The following is a 22968-nucleotide window of genomic DNA, read 5'->3' on the forward strand; positions in this document are numbered from 1 at the left end:
TAAGTTGTCATACCACTACTGGGCCAAATTCATTTGAGTTCGTCACTGCAGTAGCACGACGTTTGGAATAAGCATTAGCTTACAAGTTTGATTGGCAATGTTCGCTTTTATATCGCTTTAACTTGGCAAAAGATAAAATGATTTATTTACTTGTACTAGCATGACAAAAGTATTATTAAACTTAAACTTAAACTTAAACTTAAACTTAAACGGCCGGGACAAGAACGGAAGTTGAGGAGGAGTGATTGATGTAATATATTTCTATGTGTTAATAAATTTGGCCTTCATAAATTTTTTGACTTAGTTTATCGTTGTGATAATATCAGGCAAGAGAAAAAGCGGTCACTGTGCACGACGCTTCGTTTCTTTGTTTGTCGCGTCCAAAGCAGGCGGCGTAAGTCAAAAGAAAAGAAACAGGGGCGATTTCTAAAAGTCGATTAATCGTTTTGTTTTTACCTAATTAAAAAGTGAAAAAAACAGCGGCCTCCGAAAGAGCAAAAGTTTACGCAACTCAGTTATTATTAGTGCAAGCAAAATATTACCAAGTGATCGTAGAGTTTCTTGGGATTTTTTTTCGTTGCCTGTGGAAAGCGGACATGATCGTTCACAACAAGTTCAACATTAAGCTTACTTTGCACACTTCTGTAAACACGCATCCAGTTTCTTTGTGCCTCCTATTTTTCAAGCTCCTATGCCTTTCTGTTTGCCTCACTACTGAAAAAGCGTGAACAGTGCTAAGAGTTGTTTTTCGCTCGGTAGTTTTCACTGCGTGAAATGAGTAATTTCGTTGAATTTACGTGGCCGTGAAATTCCTCGACACTCGGCGAGTCCGAGATCAGAACGTGATGTGTCAAGAAACGTGACGTGTCGAAGAGTGCCATGTTCCTGATACGTACGTTGCGGCGTGTCAGGAAAAACCATGGCCTGGGTACGTCATGTGCGGCGTATCAAGGGAAGCCAGGACTCTGATACTTAACGGCACGCGGTTTTAGTTTAATCAGCCAAATTAAGTGACGGAGCTTATTTCTCGTTACGCGGAAAGTAAAATTTTCGGACGTGCGTTTCGCCGGTTTGTTCGTTTCAGAATGTTCAAATACATACAAACAACAAAGAACAAATAAGTTGTACTTAAGTTCTTCAGTTCCATCATTAGTGTATATCATAACGCTAAATTTTCGCCTCAACATATATACAGGCAGGTTGGTTTCTATGGCCCCTATAAACGAATTTTCTGGCCATTTTTTGCGTTCTGAGAACTACACGTTTCCATGTTTTGTCCAACGTTTCATTTGAGAGATATTTGGTTAGCTCTACTGACGCGTTCCTGTTTTGATTCGCTTGATTTGCCTTCATAAAGTTGTTAATGGAGTGTATCCACCTCGCTAGGTCACAGAAAAGGTACAAGTGTATAATGGTACCGGAAGATCATTCCTTGCACTTGACGAGAGAGAACCCGCCAGTGTAGCCTAAATCCTGTTTTCCGGTGTCAAGTCATTCTTTTTGTTCTAGTTGAGATGCTTTTACCGCATTCGCGGTGACCGGATGAACATTCCAGTGTAATTACCTTTGGACTGCATGAGGTTTATATACCTCCTGCATATCTCGAGTTTCTCAGTCATCTTGAGCCATCGAACAGGCAGTGACTAAATCGCGATTTGGAGACGCGTTTGAGTTGAGTTTCAGTTTGACTCCGACGACACTATCCGGATTCCGTAAGTTTTGTTTAGTTATTTTTCAATATATATATGCAGTAGTTCGTATTGGGCGACAAGTTTTGGTCGTCAATTCGGCTATGACTAGACTAGCCTGAAATGCCAGTCATCTCCCGCCCTCAGAGGGCGCCTAATTTCACGACTGATGGGATTTTATTCCATTTTATGTCGACAGCCCAAGACTGAGGGCAGTTAAGATGGACAAAAGAAATTTGAGAAGGTTTTGAGCATAAAGTTGTTTCTTTTGAGGTGTGCACAGCTACCACAGTAATCAACAAAGTTTCCATACGTATCAAACGTTCCAAAGACCTATATACTTCAGTTTCACCAGGCTTGATGGCAGCGATTAACAAGCATAAACTTGCATTGTCATTGTCTACTCGGTTGTAGGTAATATACCGTGGCACTCGGGTTTTGAGCTTTTCGAATTTGTTTTTCGTTTCCAGCTCAGCTTTCGCAGCTCCACTTGTAGGCAACTCTACGGCTGTTGAAATCGGCACAAAATGATATTGCCGGGTGTGTAGGAGTCACTGTTGATAATAGTTCTTTATTCTCGTTTTTCCCTCTAATACGGTAAACAGCAGTAAAGGCTGTAGAAATCGGCGCAAGATGATTTGTTGGGTATGTGGGGATCGCGGCTAATATTGCCCTCTTTATTCTCCTTTTTCCCTTTACTACGGTAAACAGAAGTAAAGCTTGTAGATATTAGATAGTGCTGCAGTGATATGATCATAGTGATGGCGAAGTGACTATCTACTTTAATAACGAATTTTGAGAAAGACAAATAGTCTTGAGACTTCTTTGAGGAAGAGAAATGACCTTTTACCAAAGACTTCAGTTTAGTTCTCAAGTAAACAATGTAAAACACTTCATTTCTTTGTAGAAATTGTTCCTTACCAAGCACAGTTACTTACCAGTTACATTGATGGAAGTCAAAGCGGTTCTGTTCCTGGTGTTCTGGCTGTTAAAATCAACTCTGGGAGCTAACGAGACTTGCACTGATCAGTGTAAGCTCCTGCTTGATGGAAACGACCTTACTGCTGAATTTCAATCAAAGTCTTCTGAAGATGGCGTTAGAATGGTCTATCTTCATTTAAATGTCGGCAATGAAAGTTACAACCCACTACAGTCAAGCGACAGGTTCCTTCCCAACAGATGGATCTGGGCACGAGGCGTTGAAGAACCGATGCTGTATTTTTCGTACCAGTACCAGGTCTTATCACTCGGTCTTTTAAAGAATCAAGTCAGGAATATTAAAGTGACGTTGAGTGATGAACCACGAGGCTGTGCTGCAAACCTGACCTCTTCTTGCAAAGACATTATGGTTGCTACAACACTCCTGGAGAACATAACAGATGCTTCAACTGATCCCTCACTCTCGGAAGATGTCGTGTGCTTTTCAGTTGTTAAAAGGGATATCAACTGGCTAGCCTCTTGGTTCGGAGGAAATCTCCAATACCATTGCTGCAAGCAAGAACAAAGCGGAAATAAAACTGTTGTGCAGTGTGATCTTCCAGTGCAATACAACAGATGGTACATGTTATTTTATCACGTGCTCACTTTTGGAATTATAGTTTTGTTTTTCTTTTGGCCGGCTGTTATATCTTGGCTTGAAAAACAATCTGCGGACGATACGGAAAATCATAAGAACGAAATTCCAGTTGACGACTTAAGTCCGATTAGTTGCAATGCGCTTTTCAGAAAGCTTCTTAAACATTTTCGTGTCCGTAAAGAGGATCGGAAGCAAAACATTGTCGAGCACATGGTTAGGTCCTATTATTTTCGTATTCTTTTCTACGCTTACATCGTTCTCGTCTTAAATTACGCCTTCTTTTTGGACTATCTCAAAGAAGCAGACGCGAAAAATGCTTTTCCAGAGAATTCCTTGTTTTATTATGTTTTTGATATTAGAAGTAGTAAGCTTTATTGTTTAATACCTGTAATCATATTTTTCATTATATTGCCTGCTATTTTCATCTTTTTCACAGCGTACGCATCAGAAGAAATTGAACGGGAGATTTCCACGAAAGTTTTTAAAAACCTGAACGTCTTCCGTGAACTGCATCTCAATTACTGTTATAAAGGATTCATTCGCCTAACACAACCAAATCGTGAGAATCCTGAACCAGGCAAATCTGTCACTACAAGGTCTTACCGCGCCATAGAATATCTGAAAAAAAAGTCGCTAGAAAGCAGAAAAATTTTATTTCTAATGTTATTTTCTTTTTTGTCAACTGCTTTTGTTATTTTTCGTATTTTACTAACTGTGCTTGCCTTAATTGTTTTGATAGTTGTAGAAGTTCCCGTTTTACTGCTGAGTGTAATATTATTACTTGCAACTGATGTCATTCGTTGGTCACCTTTTACCACTCTCATACAGATTATTTACGCATCTCTTAAGAGAAACCTGACAAAATCAAGTTTTTGTTATTGTTTGCCATTGTTTTTAGCATGGTTGATTTATTTTAGTCTCGCGGTGACCGTATGCTGCAGTTTTTATATCAGAATGTTTGGTTTTGTCGTAGTGGGGTTGATTATAAACGCGAAAAAAACAACTCCCTATGTGGCTTTTGGTTTTGTCTTTGTTAGCAATATTTCTCTTTGCTACAATACGTTTCAAAAGAGATTCAAAGAAATGAAAAAGATAATTTTCAAGTATTGCAAAAAGAAAATCAATTCTCTACCAAATGCAGAAATTATCCGTAAAACTATTCCAGAAACGTTGTTCTGGTATATTTGCAAGGATGTTTTACCCATTGAACCAGAGATATTCGCTATGCTTGCCAATATGCTAATAATTTCAAGTATCTCAATGCTGGCTTTAGCAATCATTGTTTTCTTTGGTGAGGTATTCAATTCTTCGACACTGGTAGAGGCTGGCGCTGTACTGCTGAGCGGAAAACTTACAGGAATACTATTTAATGGATTGATCAAAAGTGAGAAATTTAAGGGTTGGGATAAAATAAAGAAGTCAGAAAAAATCAAAGGATCCATTGATAAATACATAAAACAGTGTGAAAACGAAGAAGAAAAACTGGAAATCGAGGATTGAGCAAGAGAAAGTAAGACAAAATTATGATAACATCGACTCAGGAAAGAAACAATTTCGTTTTGTTATTTTTTCGTTACTGTATTTCTGGCTCGGTTCAATGATCATTTCTAGTATACAAATCAGGCAATCGAAAGGGTGAAGGCAACGCTTAGCAAAAGAAGGTGGAATAAGGCATAAGGTAGTTCTATCAATAAAATGAGCCAAAGAATTCTACTCTCGCCAAGACAAAAGGTTCAGATGAGAACTGTTTGTCAGAGTGTTTTCCATCTATCAAAAAACCAAAGAATTACGTTGTTAGGACTAGTAATGCTACTATTTAACAACATTTGCAGTTGTGTACGCGCGCTTATCGGTTTCTGTCAAAAATTTCGAGCTTTTTAATTCAAGAAACCGAAATTTCCCTCCTTTTAGTCTTCCGAGTCAGCTATTTGATTATCCATTTGTTTCTAAATGTCCTTTCAAAACTTCGGGGACGCGAGGAAACGTTGCAATTTTTTGGACCAAACCAAGCCACTGCACACTAATGGCCGATAATGTGCAATGGCTCAGCCAATCAGAGTACAGCATTTGCATTAGTATACTAGTAGAATTTTACTAAATAAAATTAGTGTATTTTCTTGATAGTGGGTCGATTTAAACCTGAATGTGAATGTGCATCGTTCAGGATTCTTGTTTTTCAGGTATAGAATATAGAAAAGATAAAACAGTTGTCTCTAGTATGAACTGGGTCATCATACTACTTTTAAATCTTTACTTCAGTTTAGTAAATGTGTGGACATTTAAAGCCAATGGTTTTTGATAGGTTTAGTAGAAGTTACTGAGTAGAGGCAGACTAGGTTTTGCCAAAAAATAAACTCAGCATTTTTGTATCTTTATTATTAAATTGAGCAACTCATATTGAGTTTTATTTTTCGACGTTTCAACGTTTGCCAGAAATATTGTACCAAGTTATTTCAAGTCTCCACATTAATTTTTTGTGTAGGTTAATTAATGAGTTTACCTGTATATACTGGCGTGGTCTAAAGAACGAGTGCAATGATAATAAACGTGTGTTTTTATCTTGTGTAGTACTTGTTGTCAGTTTAATAAATCTGACTTGGAAAGGCCGTAACCCATGTCAGTCAACTAATATAAAGCGCTTTTCACAGCATTTATCGCTTTTTCAGTTACTATGAATAATAAATGATGTTTCGGTATTCTGGGCTTGCAATGGGTATGAAGCATTATTCCCACAGTATACTTTTTATTTTCCTCGGCGCGAGTTAAGAGCATTTACGATATTCTGTAAGATGTGAGGCAAGCTGTTATTAGAAACGGTTTAAGCTAAACTATTGCACATATTTTTTGTTATTCGGAATATTGAATAGCGGTAGAACATTGGGCTATATTCTGCATCTCCAGAGAAGAAACCATAAAGAATCTATACCGAGCATCCGTACAATCAAATGTATCGAGATCATGAAATAGAAAAAGACAAAAATGGGTGTTGACGACAAAACTCAGGAGAGTATGGCCTGTTAAAGCAGATAAATGATAGAGAAAATCCAAAATAGGGTGCTTTTCCCAGGACGAAAAGGGGCAGCTTGTTTGCGTTGAATTGCAAAAAAAAAACAAAAAAAACTTGGAACTCTGTCATTTCTTTCCCTTTTAATCATGCCGTGTTTTTATGTCATATTTTCATTCATGATTTGAACACTTGATCGCATGCATGTAGTTTTCATACAAAATTGTTTAGCCGAAAGTCTTGAACGTGATTTCCTGGCTGTTCATAGGTAATTCTAATCCCGGCGGGTAAGTTGTGATTATCGAGCAGTTCCCATGGAAACAGACCACTTAGTGGCATCTCAAAGGCAACGTCAGTGAAATACTCAAAAGTGTGGTTGTCTCTCTTCATCTGCCAATCTGTCCAGAGTTTATCTATAAAGCTATGATGGATCCAAAACTCAGGAGTGAAAGAAGCAGTTTGGTGTTTTAGCATGTGGCCACCGACACAATCATGAAAAGTCGGATGAATTGTATTGCGAATAAAGATTTCAAAAGCGGTGAAATTTTCATCGTTTATCATCTTCTGTACCGTTGCTTTACTTGGAAGAGGGCATGAAAGATTGAAATTTCTTTGCAAACATCCTTCCCCATTCGTTTCAGGTATGACAAAAATTCTTTCCTTAAAAGGCCCATTTCTGACGCAGCCATTAGGCATATCTCCGTCGCCTCCTAGACCGTGAAGGCCTGGATTCCAAATATCGCCTATCTCAGTCGCTCTGGCCCAATGCTTTGCATCCTTGCTCCAGTCCCAGTAAGGAATTGTCACTCGACAGTCAATTTGACGAAGAAAATTTTCAAATTCCAGCAAATACCATCTGTGCCAAGGGAGAAATATCTGAGGCATGTGATGAAGAAGTTTGGTGGGCATCTTTGAATGAATTTTGCATATTCTTCTATATTCGTCTCTGTAAATAGGGTTTGTTGCACCAGTTCTCATCGCTTTCACAAATCGTCGTCGTTCTTCAAAATTCATGTGTGTGAATTCTTTTCTGACCCGATGGCAGAACAAAAGTTCTCCATCGTAGCACATACAATGTCGCTCACATTCATCGTAATAATCTTTGGTGCCATTGCAGTACATCGGGTCCCCTGCAAAGTTCATTTAAGTGATAAGAACAACTGACCTGATATCTAATGGCCATGTGTCCTGTATTTACTAGTTAAGGGGAGTGAAAGTTCCTGTAAAGAAAACTGGATAAAGCAAGGTGGCTAAAAGTCACAGTTATATAACCGTTGAGAAGGGACCATTTACTCCTATAACGGATCAAGGAGGCTGCACCCAGCTGATAAGGAGTACCCTTATCAGTCTGGGGGATGTAGAGTAGCTTTCAATTGAGTGTTGTAGAACCAAACGCAAGTAATCACTCTAAAAAATCACGAAGGACATAGACATCCTAGTGACCCGACCAAACTCGAACTATATGCATCATTCTGATCCGAAGTGCGGGAAAACGTGCGTGAGCAGACTCGATTTGTTTTGGTTTTACGTCTGATTGGATGAAAAAGTGGCGCGTGATTTTTAAACCAATCGTGTAGCCTAGTAATGGAAAACCAAGTACGTTTGACACTCAAGTGAAGACCGCTCTAAAAGGGTGGGGAATTAGTCGAAGTCTAAGTATAGAAAAGGTAGGAAAGGCTGTTATTTTGGAAGTCGAACAGGGTGCGCCATTCAAACTTTCTTGCAAACTTTTATTCCGAGGGTATAGAAGGGGGATGCAGGGTTTCTATTGAAGGTATGTAAAAAGATTTCGCCAGGACCGATCCGATTTTATTCATTTGAGTATTCAAATACTTTACTATAGACTCGCAGCTGTTGTTTAGGTCCTAACTCAAAGCTTCTCTCCGCTACGTAACGCCTTTAAAGGAAAAAAGTACTTTACCTGTTACGTATCTCTTTAATTCATTGTATTTCAGTCCCACACACAAGCTGCTTTTTTCTATTAAACTTGCCGTGACTAACAACAGAGAACGAAACGATGCAAGCAGGTCCCCAGGACAACAAGGAACTGACAAACAGTTGATAACCTCCTGAAATTAGGGAAAAAAGAAAACAAAAGGAAGTACGATTCGTTTTTGATCCGTGTGACAAATATTTCGACTAGCTAGAAAACAAAGTAAAAGAAAGCTTCACTTTCTTTCCATCATTACCTGGAACTCACTGCACCTTTCAGAGTTCCACCTCTTTTCTTCGAGATCTTGAAATATGTCTCTCAAATGAGCCGTACAATGTTTGATTGCCATCTTCTGACAAAACTCGTTGTTTTCAAAGGCTTTTGCCTGTGAGATTACAATAAAAACAATTATAAGCTGCTTATACTTAGAGACCATGATGAAGTTCACTCAGGTGCTGAACGTACGGAAGGCCATATAAATGTACGCGATACTGCGAGGAAATAAATTTCAGTTTCTTTTAATTGCCTCGATTAATGATGATCAAGATGAACGACTATTAATTACAGAAAAATTCACGAAATAAATGTTAAACATACTGACAGGTTTTCTTCCTAGATGTTAATTATTTCATGATCGTGTTAGTAATTTTTCCTGTTTCAGTAATTAACGACGGATGGCTGGTAGTACAGACCTGAATGTTTATGACAGGGAAACAAAGCTTTAAGATACGTTATTGTCAAAGACCTAGAGGGTGTAAAGAAGAATAGGATTTCTTTAATGGCAAATTGAAATTTAAGAATACTCGAAACTGTGTTACCCAGTGACAATCGGTTTTGTTTAGTTTCCTGTCCTTATCTATGCAAAAACATACACTATTTTACTACTCTTTTTTAATTTATCAAAATTATTTTGCTGCTTGCTCTCGCTACCTATTATTGGAACAAAATAACTTTCCATCTAAAATAAACTGAGGGTCTGAGACATTTATGAAGAAATTAAAGACATACATAAGTTTTGTCTCAGTTACTACAGTGTATTTGTGTCTAAGATAATTTCGAGTCTCAACACATTATTACAATCAATTTCTTATATTTCTGTTCTGGTGAGGTGACACTTTTTTTGTAGGAACAAAGATATTTTATATCTATTTGACTGATTAAATAATTCTGTTGTTGGCGTGCGTTATCTTTGTTTCAGTTTGTCTGTCAATAATAAGCGTGGTGTTCTTTTCTTTTGTTGTACTGAATTAGCGTGGGGGCTCCCTTCTTTTGAATGTTGTGAGCACTGATTTGCAATTAATTACGAAGGAAACCAATTGACAGTTATTCCGGTTAGTTATTGGAGAAGGAAACTCTGGTTAAGGGACAGTTTCAAGGTTTAGCGGATATGTATGTGCAAACGGTAGTGAGCATGCATGAAGTACCTCTTTAGCTTTGTAGTAGAGCTAATGTAGTTCATTCAAGAAAGGACTACATTTTGCCCAAACATAATGACTGATGCCCACATTTCATGGAAGCTGATTCACACAGAAAATGTCGAATTTACTATTAACCATCGAATTTATTATTCGGGCTGAAGGATAGGGTATTCTTGGTACCCCCACGAGTTGTCTAACGCGATCCAGCTAGCTCACAAACAATGAAAGAGGGTATAGTAAAGCATGGGAATCAGAACATGCAAAAGTGATTCTGATGGGAAATATCACCTCCATCGCTACGTTTTCACGACTAACCGATAAATTTAAATTTCTCCGAAGAGTCATCGGTTCGCTTTCGATTGTTTCATAAGACAAAAGAATGAAATGAGTTGATGTGATTGTGATGTTGATGTTTAACTTGCTCAGTTTTTTTTTTTTTTTGGACGGGAGGTAGGATAGAGGGGGGAATTTTCGAGAATGGTGAAGAGGTTTGGAGAAGCGAATTAAGCCTCTAACCCCCTTATTTCCTATTCAGAAATGCTTATGTAAATAATCATGGCGTGTAAATTATGACGTCATTGCTTGGAAATGGGGCATGTGCCAGAAAGTCACCACATCTGATTTTAAATAAACTGAATATGAGGAAATTGAAGGTTACATCCCGCTCAACGAAATACGGTCCTGAAATGTCTGAAATACAGGAATTTCACTTTGTTTTCACGACTTCATGATTCAAGCTACAAGGCGGGCCTATTTCGTTATCGGTCTGCTTCAATTGGAAGCAAGTACAAAATTGAAATATCGTTATTATATCAGTCCTCTTCTGCTCGCTCATCCAAAGCTATAAACGTTATACAATATTCGTATCTGAGTATTTATTAAAAGTAGCAGGTCATCAGCCATGCTCTATATAAATTCAAATTTTGACCAAATTATGGGAATGACTTAAGCAACGGTTCATCTTGCTAAAGCAACAATTTAAGACATACTTCTATTGGTTCCATCTGTGAAAAGCTTAGCTACAATATATAATTTTTCACTGACAAGCATAAATGATTCAAACTATCTCTACTGATATCTTGACGGTTGTCTGCCTGTGGCTACCCCTGGACGCTTGATGAACATGGGATTAGACGAATCTGGTGGAAATCTTGCACTCGCTCGTCCCTATCCTCATCATGGTCATCAAACAACACACGGTATACAGCTTTCTGGTAACAGCTAGAGCTGCAGAAATTCCTTTTGTACACTACATCACCTGGGTAGAATCTGGTTTTTCCTGGCAAGAAACCAATTACACGCTGACCAGCCTGGACGTCTTTGTAGCAGGGAAGTTTGTCGAGTATTACCGCCGCTGCGTCCTTCTTCTGTAGAGTGATGGTGTTGCCATCGTCATAGTTGATGAACACAGTTGTGGAAGAGGTCCTTGTGACAAATCCCCGATAATAAAGACCATTTGTCCAGCGTGCAAACACTCTGGCGCCCACTGCGGGAATGAACAAAAAGAGAATATTAACCGACGATGAAAAATGCAAAAGTAATTAATGCCTAGCAAAATATTTTGTTTTATTTGGTATTTATCCTTAAAAAAGAGATTTTGCGTGGAGTAGTACTTAAAATGTAGAAGATATACGTCACGCCTTTTGTTTTGAAAGCCTGAGTAACAACAGTTGACTTTTGAGGGGGAGTTGGAAAAAATATCCTACTAACATACCTGTACCAATAAAAAAATTCATGCACACAACCACTGCCGAAAAAAAAAAAGATTCACCCTCTTTAGTGAGCCAAAAAAAGCATGCTACAGAGGGGAAAAAGTGTCATGCATACATATGTACTGATAAAAAAACATTTCCTGGTGCATGAAAGGGTTCGAAATAATTCACGCCTTTATCATATCACCCACACCCTTCCTCAAATGAAGAATGGTCCTCCACTGAGTACAATTTGGCAATTAGTCCCGGTTATGGTAATATCCCATGCAGTCAAACTGCAGCATTTATGATGCAAGGCAAGTAGATAGGATTGCTGTTAATGACGTTTAGCTCGCGGAGAGGGATGACTCTCTTACTAACCTTCATGAGCAGAGAAATGATCCAGGAATATTCTTAACTGACTGGTGGTGTAAAAATCCTCGTTGTTGTCATCAAAGGTGACCTTGAAGCGGTTGTTAGAATCCTTGTCAGATACATAACCAATGTAGTATATGTGACCTCCTTTCCAAGTCGTCACGACGTGGTCACCGATGTCCACTTGATGGGGCACTGTATCAGCAATTACAGCTGAAATATCGGTGTCTCTGTGGGTGATCGTGTTACCGTCGTCAAACAAAATGCGTATCAACCCAGTTCCAGTTGATGACACTTTACCAGCGTAATAAAGATTATTCGTCCAACGGGCTATGATTCGATCATTAACTGTAAGAACAATAATAAAGACGTAAAACAGATGGACTGCGTCAACCCTCGTTCTCCTAGCTTTTTATGGAAACGAGGGTTGGGACTGCATCCTTTACCCAAGGTTCCCATGCAGGGAAGAGCAGTGGAAACGGAGGGCGTTATGGACATTACTGAGTGGCTACTTGTGCCTCTAGATGTTTGGACCCCGTGTTTTGGAAGTAATAGATCAAAAACGAGTGCGAGTTTTTCATCAGGGGTTCCAAACACCGAGAAACAGATGAAAGCACGACGCCGAAGGCGGAGTGCTTTTATTGTTTCGAGGTGTTTGGAACCCGTGATGAAAAACGAAGCACGAGTTTTTGAGCTGGCTTCTCAAAGTAGCATGAGAATTTTTTTCGAAGAATAGGTAATTAGTAGGCGTGCTCAATAGGCTATTGTCTGTTTTTTATTCATATGGTAAATGAAATGAATCTTTTATATGCGGCCATGTGGGCAAGTTTTAAAGGTTGAATTTTTAATAAATTAACATTATGCCGCGTGATGGAGATCGAGTGGAGATCAGAACGTTTTCGAGGTCCAAAAACCTCTTCTCAAGAAAATGTTTTGGTGAATGATGCTGTTCCAGTTTCAACTAAGTATAAAAACAAGTGGGCTGTGAACATTTTTGCCGAATGGCAGAGGTTGAGAGAGGTTAAAGTTCCGGTATTAGATTGTGGCGGTCTCTTCAAGGACTACGATTTACACAATGTTACCGCTGTGAGTGTAGATATTGCTGGAATGGACACTCTGTCGCTGAACTATTGGTTGTCAAAATTTGTGATGGAGGTAGCTAAAAAGTCCGGTGAAAGATACCCTCCGAAGTCTGTTTATGGTATCATTTGTGCCCTCAAGCGTTATTTGGAGGAGAAAAATGGATCAGAAGCTTTGAATCCTCTGGACGCTAGTGACAAAAGGTACTTGACAACTTTTAGAGCGAATTGGTTAGTAATTTAAAATGCACTGTTTCAGGACTTTAATTTTGTGCGTTATTTTTTGAAGGTTTGTCCTTTTCCGACGTTGCTTAGATGCCGAGATGAAGAATGGCGTTCGAGAAGGGCTTCACATTAAGTGTAAGAAAGAGGAAAAGGAGTTTGTGAGCGAGCAAGAAGAAGCAGTATTCTGGCAAAAGAAATTGCTGGGAACTACATCAGCTAAGTCGTTATTGAACACGATCTATTTCTACAACGGAAAAGCTTTTGGGTTGCGGGGGGGAGATCACAGAAATATTGTTGTAAACAACTTTGAAATTGGTCCAAATTTTATTAAGTTTGAAGAAAATGCCTCTAAAACTTATCATGGAGGTCTTTGTGATCTAAAGTATGTGCCGCGAGTGGTCAAGCACGTTTGTCATTCTATTGAGGAAAAGCACGAGCCGTGCCTTGTTGAGATATTCAGATTGTATGTAGGGTTAGTTGAGACTCGTGCAAAGGAAGTTACTGCATTTTACTTTAAGCCATCAAAAACTAGGTTCGCATTCGATAAAGCGCCCGTAGGCATCAACAGCTTGAACAAGATTTTGCCTGACATGTGCGACGCGGCAGGCTTTAAACGCAAAACCGCTCACAGTTTGCGCGTTACTTGTGTTTCCTCCCTGTTCAATTCTGGGGTTGAAGAAAAATTGATTCGCGAAAGGTCGGGGCATCGTTCTAATGCATTGTTGCAGTACGAAAAGCCTACAGAAGAAAATGTGTCTAAAGTTTCAAAGATCCTAGGTCCAAGTGTTGTTAGTACAACTACATGTTTTACCACAGAGAAACAGGATCAATCTTTAACGGATGTTGTTTTCCAGAAAGGAAAATTCAAAAACTGTACAATTAATGTAACGATGTCTAAGAAGGAATAATATGTTGCTGTATTGTTGTTGTAAGCAATGATTTAAGCGGGAAAAATGCTGTATTTAGAATTATAATTAAGACTGATTAAAATTCAAGTTTCTTGATCAGTGTCTTGATCAGTTTTTGAACTAATCTACCGTGTCTTGATCGGTATGTTCATTGGGTATCAACATACATGCACCTGACCCAATTGATGCGAGCTGATTGGGTCATCAGCTCATGAATAATTAATGAGTTTGAGAAGGAAAGGGAATTTTTCCATCCAATCTGCCGTTATTATATTTTTTTGTCTTCAGTGTATATTATATTCTTCATCTGTTAACCCGTGATTATCGCGAGAAATATTAACCCACATGCTGGTCAATGATACAAATGTTCATTTTTTTTCTGGTTACAGGGAAATTCAGCATGATAAAATAATGAAAAGGGTAGCGGTTAATCTATAATAATAGACCGAGGACAATTTTTAAAGGAATAAGGGAATCACTCCTTTGTTGTCACAATAATGCGATAACAAGTGTGGTCATGCAAATCACTGTTTTAAGTTCAGATGTACTGGGAATACTGTAGTTCTAAAAGCTGATTTTCACCAGCGCATAAGTTTCAGCACAAGTATAAACAACGTTCGCAGACGCAATAAAACCTTTGTAATTACCTTGAAAATTAGGATACAAGATGTGTTGCCACGGATACTGCTGATAAAATGTTAGTAGCGCTGAGCTTTGTCCAGTTAGGATAACAAAGAGGCAAATAACGGTTGTAAAAGATGCACCAAACCGCGACATTTTCAAGCTTCGATTACTACGTTGCGGCCCTAAAACTCAGGTGGGTTTGAAATTACTATGACGGCAAGGTTACTTATATTATAGCGAGCTTAACTTCCGTTTGACTGTTGCATTTCTGGTACATTGACCCTTGAACTTGTATCAGCTGACGAGGAACTGGGAACACTGATACATCGCTGAACGTTTGAATTGCTGTTAGCCTCTTTATTCCTGTCGATCGAAAGATAAGTAGCTTAACGACCATGAGTACCTGCGATTCTAAAATAACTCCAACTTTGATAGCTTCTTAGTTTTTGAGTTTCGTTTCTGTTCCTGATCAACACTTTGACTCTCTTTCATCAAATTAATACTTATAATGGAGGGATCTCTCGTTGCAGGCACGTTAACTATGCAATGAAAACTAATTGAACAAAAAAAAAATTAGTGTTCTCCTGTATGAAACTCTGGTTTTGCAATAACCGATATTTCATGTTTCCACCATTATTATGACAAGGGGTCAACGTGGAGCAAAAAATTGGCGGAACAAATATTTCTGTTTAACAATGTAGTTTGAGCTCATTGTAAAACTTGAATCTCGAGGCTCTAAAACAACATATTAGGAACACAGGCAATATATACTGTCTTCATTCTGATCTTAATACTTAGGTGGTATGGCTGTTCTATTTCCACCGTAAGGCTTGACAATTTGTTTGCAACCATGACCTCGTATCAGCCCAGAAGGAAGCGCATTGTTACAAGGCTCGTTTGACTTGCCGCTATCTTCTTTATTCCTAACAAAGCTTTAAATCTCAAGACACTAAAACAACATTTTATGAACACATGCAATATATACTGTCTTCATTGTTATCTTAATACTTCGGTGGTATGGCTGTTCTATGTTCACCGTAAGGCTTGACAATTTGTTTGCAACCTTGACCTCGTATCAGCCGAGAAGGAAGCGCATTGTTACAAGGCTCGTATGACTTGCTGTTATCTTCTTCATTCCTAACAAAGCTTAATTATTTCGTCTTCCTTCTAATGTGTTGTGTTAGCTCCACTTTGACCCCCTTTCATCAATAATAGAGATCTCGATCACTAAACTTGCAGGCTCTTAGGTGTTACAAAAGATATCAATTGTAACTTCAGTGATCACACAAGCTCAATTTGTAAGAAGGCAGGTTAAAGGATCGGCGTTCTCATAAGACTCAGACACTTAATTCCAACTAAGGCTAAGCTAGTACTATTTAAATTAGTACTCACACGTACCTTACGTACACGTACTGCTATTTAGTTGGACAGGCAGTTGGACAGTTTTGTTGATCTAGTGATGCGCGAGAACAAGAAAGACTTCAAGAGAGAGGACTGAGAGTGGTGAGCAGAGACAAGCATGTTATTCAAATTTACTAGCTTAAGAGGGCCGAGCTGCCAACGCTGATGAAAGCACTTGCAGGATTTTTGCATCCTCCGCTCTTCCCATTACAAGGAATCCGCCAGAAGTTCGAGTAGCAAGTGGACGAAAACTTTGTACCAAGATTATTTACATGGTATTGCAAACTTCTCTGCGACTGTTTCAAATATCTTCTCAAAAGAAATAATTTTAACAACACCAAATGTCGAAAACAAAGTTTGAAGTTCTTATGAAACACTTGAGAGTACTGTTGAAATGAAACTGATGATGAAATTTTACCTGTGTTTGCACAGCTTCTCTGATCTTCGAAATTTAGTTCTTCGAGTTCCCATGGGAATTTGTTTTTGGTGTTCTTTCAGGAAACTGTTTGTATCCGTGAAGCTTTTTGAAAATGCAAAAAGGACTGAAATATACTTAGAATTATTCTGGTACAAGATTTTTGTCTACTTAAAACTGATATTGCTCGATTTTCTATCGGATTTCCTCTTAAATATATTTGTTTATTATGTAAAAACCGTTGAAATACCTGGCGAGCTACCAAAAGTAAATTAGCGCCCTGTCGCTAAATTGAATCATTACGGTATTAGCAGTAGATTTTCCATGTATTTTCATGTATCATCAATTTTTTCGTCCCATAACTTGACGTGTCTATAGCAACCTTTTTTAAATTTGTTTTTAAAGGTTGTTTGGACAAAATTCGGTTGACTTTTTAAGCGTAGTTTTCTGAGATGTTTGTTTCATGTGGTTTCGTGAAGTGTACGATCAAACATATTACAATTGCAACCGTAATATATGTTTTCGAATTAGGTTTGGAGATTTTCTGACATTTTACTGATCAAGAAAATGTTTGAAATCCAAGTTTTCAGGTTTGACGAATGTATGACGTACGATCGGCGCAAAATAAACATTTTTGAATGTTTCCCATGTAAGAAAAACATAATACCGTATAGGACATAACATAAGTTTCGCATGAGAGGTAAGCGATCGATCGCAAAGTTCTCGAGCGCTACACTTAAGCGTGTAATCGAGTTGAATTGCAGTTCAGTGAACGTATCTACTTGTAGCTGGTGTTTATTACATACAGACCAATAAACTTTGATTAGTTTCAGATTTGTAAGCCAAACATTGAACACAAAAATAAAGCATCGTCTTATTTGACGTGTTTTTAAGACTATTTTATTGAACAAAAGAAAGAACATTAACCGATTTATTCAAAGTTTCATTTTTTACCACCTTTTTGCCAAATTCTCCTACCCTGCAGTTTACAGAATACTAATCTCCGTATGGAGCCTTGATCAGCTTTAAGTACAGCAAGAGATCACTCGGCCCTAATGCATATTCGTCTCAAAGATCACAAATCAAAAGTTTAAAAGAGTTTCACCCTAAGACTTAGGAAGAAACCTTAAAGCTAAAAACTTTGGTTCACGACCAGCTTCTATTTTTCAGCTTGTGTTCGCTTTATATGGGAGCTCGTTCGTTCTAGTTAAGATCTCTGTTTGGAATTTTCGGGGTGGTCGTTTTGCGGCGAATTAAGCTTCATCTGTAATAGCGAAATAGGTGGGCAGAAATAGAAGCTTAGAAAATTTGAGCCCAAAGATATCTTTACTCAACTTCGTTCTACCGCTTCACACGCAGACCTATACCAAACGCCGTGCTACTGCCGCGCCGAACTCAAATGAATTTGGCCTGGCAGTGGCACGAAAAAAGAACAGCAGTGCGTTTCAATTCAGTCGCACCGGAGATCGGAGGAAGTTTGCTTTCCTGAAGACCATTTTAAATGCTAGGAAGCAACGGCAGCTGATGCAGCAGGCTATGAATTCAGTTAAGCACAGCAAGAACACGCCGTTTGAAGCGAAGTCGTGCTCAGACTTGTGTGCGGCTCGGCAAGGCCTGCCCTGCCGTGCTAAGTGCCTGAATGCGTGTCTTTCTACAAAACTCTCTATTCATCCAAAAGCATGACATACGACCAAAATGATACCATCTTTTTTTCTGAGCGTGAAGATGAAAGCGCTATCCATGAACATGTGCTAACTGCGTGTGAAGGAGCACTTACCGAAAAAGAATGCCTAGAGGCACGCAAAGATATGGGAACAGAAAAGACCCCTGCGACTGACGGTTTGCCAGCTGAATTTTACAAAGTATTTTGGAATGATATATCTGCCATGCTTATTAGAGCCCTGAATTACGCTTATGAAACTGGACAACTCTCAGTAACTCAGAGAAGAGGAATTATCAAACTCATCCCTAAGAAAGACGCAGAACCATTCTTTGTCAAAAACTGGAGACCTCTAACCCTCCTGAACTGCGACTACAAAATAGTGGCAAAGTCAATTGCTAATCGCTTGAAATTTTCTCTTCCTAATCTCATCAATTATGACCAGACTGGCTTTACAAAAGGTAGATTTATTGGAGAAAACATTCGCCTTATCGATAGTGTCATTTGCTATGCCAAAGAGAAAAATATTCCAGGATTACTCTTGTTTTTTGATTTTGAAAAAGCTTTTGACACGATAGAATGGTCCTTCATTAGAAAAACCTTTCAACATTTTGGTTTTGGTAGTAGCATCTTAAAGTTGCTTAATCTTTTTTATTGCCGCCCAGAAAGCTGTGTTTTGAACAACAGTTGGGCGAGTAATTTCTTTGAAATTCAAATAGGTGTAAGACGAGGTTGTCCTCTCTCACCTTAATTGTTTCAGTGTTTTGTCAGTTGAAGTGCTAGCCAAGGCAATTCGGGAAAACAAAAGTATTTAAGGCATCTTCGTGAACAGAAGAGAAATTAAATTAAGTCAGTATGCAGATGACAAAACACTCATACTTGACGGCACAAAGAAATCCCTAAAAGCCTCTCTTAAAACGCGTCTGGTTTAAAACTTAATGATAAAAAAACAGAAGCCCTTTGGATTGGATTTCATAGTGGGAACGATGGAATATCAACTCGTGGAAGAAATTTTAAAATTGCCTAAATACAAAGTTAAAGCTTTAGGCGTCTGGTTCTCAATTGATCCAGAGGCAACAGCAACCTTAAATTATAACGAAAAACTGGATAAGGTTCGAAACGTTTTAAGTTGCTTGAAATACCGCAGACTTATCCTAATTGGAAAAATTACAGTCCTAAAGAGTCTAGTAGCTTCCCAACTCGTATATGTGCTCTCTCCTTTACATACAAATGTGAAAGCTATCAAAGAAGTAAATAAGCTATGCTATTCATTCCTCTGGAATAGGAAAGGAGATAAAATTAAGCGCGATATAATTATTAATGATTATTATTAATGGTCTCAAAATGATAGATATACCGTGAGTCTTTTAGCAAGTCCCTAAAAGCTACATGGATTAAAAAAAATATTTAGATGAAGAAAATCAGGGGAAATGGAAACATTTTTTTGATCTAGAGCTAGAGAGACATGGAGTCTCAACAGTACTCAGTACTAAACAAAACAAGAAGGACACCATAGAGAATCTCAAGATTAAAAACTGTTTTATAAAGGAGACTCTGTTAATCTGGGCAGAAGTCAATTTTGATGAACACATAGTGTCCGAGAAACAGTTTCTTGAACAAATTTTATGGAACAACTCACTCGTAAGAATCGATAACTGCCCTATCTTCTATCAAGAATGGTTTGACAGGGGCGTCACGAAAGTGAAACATCTGAAAAATGCCTCTAACAATCTTTTATCATTAGCTGAAATGCAGTGCATATACAGCCTTCATATTTGCCCTCTTAAGTATTACGGACTTCTGTCTGCTCTGAAATCTGTTTGGAATACATGTAAAAAAAACTGTATCAACAATTGTAACTATGAAAGCTTTGTGGAAAAATTAACAAAATGCCGAAGTGTGAACAAACTGGTTTACACTAAACTAATTTCCACAAAATGCACGCACCCAACCCATAATCAACAGAAATAGCTAAAAGACTGCCACCAGAATGATGTCGATTCAATTAACTGGCGGGATGCCTACCAGCTAGCCTCTAAATACACTAAAAGTACGAGAATTCTTGAATTCCAGTATAAATTCTTGCATAGACGAATAGCAACAAATGACTTCCTAACAAAAATTGGAGTAAGAGACAACCCAAACTGCTCCTTCTGTAATGAAGAACAGGAGAAACTACTTCATCTCTTTTGGCCTTGTCCTAAAGTGGTCTCTTTCTGGCGTGAGTTAACCGTAAGGCTAGCTTTGCTCCACATTACTCCCGAACATAACACAATAGCTCCACTTGTAGCTCTCGGTTTAAAGCCGGATTCTTCCAAGAATCACCGGCAAATTAATTTTTCCTGCCTCCTAGCCAGGAGTTATATCTGGATGAGCAAAAGAAAAGAAACCGCACCGAAGGTAGAAGGTTTCCTACAATATTTGAAATCAATTTACGATATGGAAGCCAATGCAAAAAGTGCTCTTCCCAAAAAGTGGGAATTTTTGAGCACATTATTCTAGTAAGCCTTGTTTTTCAGCCATCAGTGTATCTTGATCCACTGTACATTTTGTCTGTATTTGACTCTGGGTACATTTGCTCCGCAATCACTGCTTTTTAAGAAATAAAAGCACAAAGAGCTTTGTATGTATAAGTAGCGTATTATAATTGTAATGTTTTTTCTTTTTGCAAGTAGCGTTTTCTGAGTTGTAATTGTCAGTAGTGTATGTTTTTTAGAATTGCTTTTTTAGCTTTAGTTATTGATCTTTATCAAAATGTGTTTTGCAGTTGTAAGAAATTAATAATAGGTCATGCCAGTGTAAGTAGTAGATTAAAACATTGTATTGTATTGTATCGTAAGTAGAAAAAGTATTAAGTGTCGTATTGTAAGTAGAGTAAGTACGATGTAAGTACGATGTAAGTACGATGTAAGTGAGTTTTGCAAATCAAAAAAAAAAGAAAAGAATAATAATAAATACCAGCAAGGTAGCAAGAATATAAGTGAAGATATCACAATAAAAACCATTACTATCACCCAACTAGTGGACTAATGCAAATCCTGGATTTTCATTGGCTACGCTACTAGAAGACTATTAGTAATAGTCCTTGAGTAGCGAAATTGGCGCAATCAAGCGTGACCCTTTCTTTCGTTTTATTCCCAAATAAATATTTCTTCAACCTGCATTTGCTAACTTTATTATTGCCTTTTCTGTCCAACTAGTTGGGCGATACTAAAACAATTAGATCCTTCGCCCTCAAGGGCCTCGCCTCATGGACTATTGACCCGTAGCCCTTGCAGGCTACGGGTCTAATTGTTAAATATTAAACAAAACTTATAAAAATATATTCACGGTGACAAAAATTTTAAATTTATTATATTTTGATTTAATTTGAAATGTTTGCATATTTGCCATAAATTATTCAAACAACACGGAAATTAAAATTAATTTAGCTTATTTACATACATTTATTTTACAATGCTTCCCAAATTATAAAAATGGTTCTCCTGGTAGACTTATCTGTCATATTTTTGCCATCTCTACTGTCAATTTTGGCATGGGAGTTTAGCAAATGGCATAAGCTTTCCAAAGTCGCTTAGTCCTTTGCAGGGACCTAATCGATTTGTTGCTCTCCTGCCTCAGTCAGACAAAACATCCGTGAACACCACAATGAGTACCGCATGCTAAGTTCCTTCGTAAGAACAGTTCCTGTGAAATTTCACCAACTACTTGTCTGACTCCGGAAAACTTTGATGACCCTGGCAGTCTATACTGTACAGTGAATCGAATCTTTGTACAAGGTTTTTACAACGGTTGATCAGACCACCAGGTATACCTTCCAAGCTTTCACTTATTTCCACCTGGCACATTACAAATGCCCAGAACGACATTTTCACAACGAAATACTAGAAAAAGATATATCGATACCAGACACACTGGACTCCACCATTTTGATTCTTCTAGTAAGCCTTGCGCCGCTAACTGGTTTCCATGCTTCAGAGAGACGAGACACTGGTCTGTGCCACGAAAATTCGAGTTCTCCTGCTGTGTGTGGAGTGTTCGCGAATGTAGAGTTATTTCAAACCACCCGATAATAAATCACTGTATCCAACTAGTTTGGCGAGTTGTTTTCTTTCTTGTTGTTTTGTAAACGCCGCTCGGAGTAATCATACTCGCGTGAGCGCGAGTAGCTCGCCTGAGCTCGCGTACACTTTAGTCGCAGGGCCAAACTAAGTCACGTGTTCTAAACATTGACCTGGCGGTCATGTTTATGCATCAGTCAATTCCAGCAGTGCCCACCTCTTCCCCCCCCCCCCCCCCGGGCTAACCCCCGGGCATTAGCATTTTTTTTAAAAAAATGGCCAAATTCCCCGGAGTGGGGACACATAAACTGTCTAAATGCCCAGGGGTAGGGACGAAGAAAGAGGCCAAATGCCCCGCCCAGGGATCGTGCCTTCCAACACCTCTGCAGTTTTTAATTAATCAGTGAATAAAACGGCCAACTGTTCAGTATTTTAATGCAACGGTAAGACTTCAAGGAACACAGTACGTGTTAGTTGATTCTAATTATGTTTATTTCTTTACAATTTTTTATTTGTTTTCAACAGTTTGTTAGAGGATAGCTGGGATTGCGGCGGACGTGCCCCCAGCCGCGAGCGATGATAGGCGCCTGTATTCGCAGGCTACCTTTTCTGTGAAGAATCAAGACATTTTAAATGATGATGCATTGCATTTTAAGCTAGCAGGATCTGCCTTGAATATCGCATCATTTGAATTCGCAAACCGTGAGTGTTTTAATTCCACTTTCATGGATTTAAAAAATGCCAGGCTAGTTTTGAATGCGAAATGCGAAATAGTCGTGTTCACGTCAGTGATTGTTTTGTGATAAACAAAATATAGTTCACCTTGTCGCTTATATTTATATGCTTACAAGTAATGAAGATATATCTAAAATTGAGAAAAAATACCTTTAAAAACATCTGCAAGTTTCTC

At 38.4% G+C, this 22968-nt stretch overlaps 4 protein-coding genes and 1 long non-coding RNA gene across 6 annotated transcripts in view; 2 read left to right on the forward strand and 3 right to left on the reverse strand.

The window, feature by feature from the left end:
* LOC149118447 (uncharacterized) overlaps positions 1-10619 on the reverse strand; it is a 76023-nt gene extending 65404 nt beyond the window's left edge. The window contains exon 1 of the long non-coding RNA XR_016209314.1: positions 10613-10619. This is a non-coding gene — a long non-coding RNA (uncharacterized LOC149118447). The remainder of the gene's footprint in view (positions 1-10612) is intronic.
* LOC110054532 (uncharacterized) lies at positions 1614-5822 on the forward strand. Its single transcript, XM_020760864.2, has 2 exons — positions 1614-1712; positions 2596-5822. The coding sequence occupies exon 2, from the start codon at positions 2638-2640 to the stop codon at positions 4762-4764; it is 2127 nt and encodes a 708-aa protein (XP_020616523.1). The 5' UTR covers positions 1614-1712; positions 2596-2637; the 3' UTR covers positions 4765-5822.
* LOC110054615 (uncharacterized) lies at positions 6392-11006 on the reverse strand. 2 transcript variants are annotated; one of them, XM_020760964.2, is made up of 4 exons: positions 10878-11006; positions 8458-8586; positions 8190-8337; positions 6392-7398 (listed from the first exon to the last, which is right to left on the reverse strand). In XM_020760964.2, the coding sequence occupies exons 2-4, from the start codon at positions 8548-8550 to the stop codon at positions 6482-6484; spliced, it is 1158 nt and encodes a 385-aa protein (XP_020616623.2). In that variant the 5' UTR covers positions 8551-8586; positions 10878-11006; the 3' UTR covers positions 6392-6481. The 2 variants fall into 2 exon arrangements, with proteins under 2 accessions (XP_020616623.2, XP_089152622.1); XM_089296496.1 differs by lacking the exon at positions 10878-11006 and adding an exon at positions 8894-8946.
* LOC110054581 (uncharacterized) lies at positions 10480-22272 on the reverse strand. Its single transcript, XM_089296510.1, has 3 exons — positions 14545-22272; positions 11692-12033; positions 10480-11105 (listed from the first exon to the last, which is right to left on the reverse strand). The coding sequence occupies exons 1-3, from the start codon at positions 14672-14674 to the stop codon at positions 10720-10722; spliced, it is 858 nt and encodes a 285-aa protein (XP_089152636.1). The 5' UTR covers positions 14675-22272; the 3' UTR covers positions 10480-10719.
* Positions 12238-13996, forward strand: LOC149118449 (zinc finger MYM-type protein 2-like). Its single transcript, XM_089296488.1, has 2 exons — positions 12238-12968; positions 13054-13996. Exons 1-2 carry the CDS (start codon positions 12556-12558, stop codon positions 13895-13897), a joined length of 1257 nt encoding a protein of 418 aa, XP_089152614.1. The 5' UTR covers positions 12238-12555; the 3' UTR covers positions 13898-13996.
* Positions 22273-22968: the final 696 nt, after the last annotated feature.

This window comes from Orbicella faveolata, unplaced genomic scaffold (genome assembly GCF_042242905.1).
Source record: "Orbicella faveolata isolate gen_17 unplaced genomic scaffold, um_ofav_v1 contig_1, whole genome shotgun sequence".
Lineage (NCBI taxonomy): Eukaryota > Metazoa > Cnidaria > Anthozoa > Scleractinia > Merulinidae > Orbicella > Orbicella faveolata.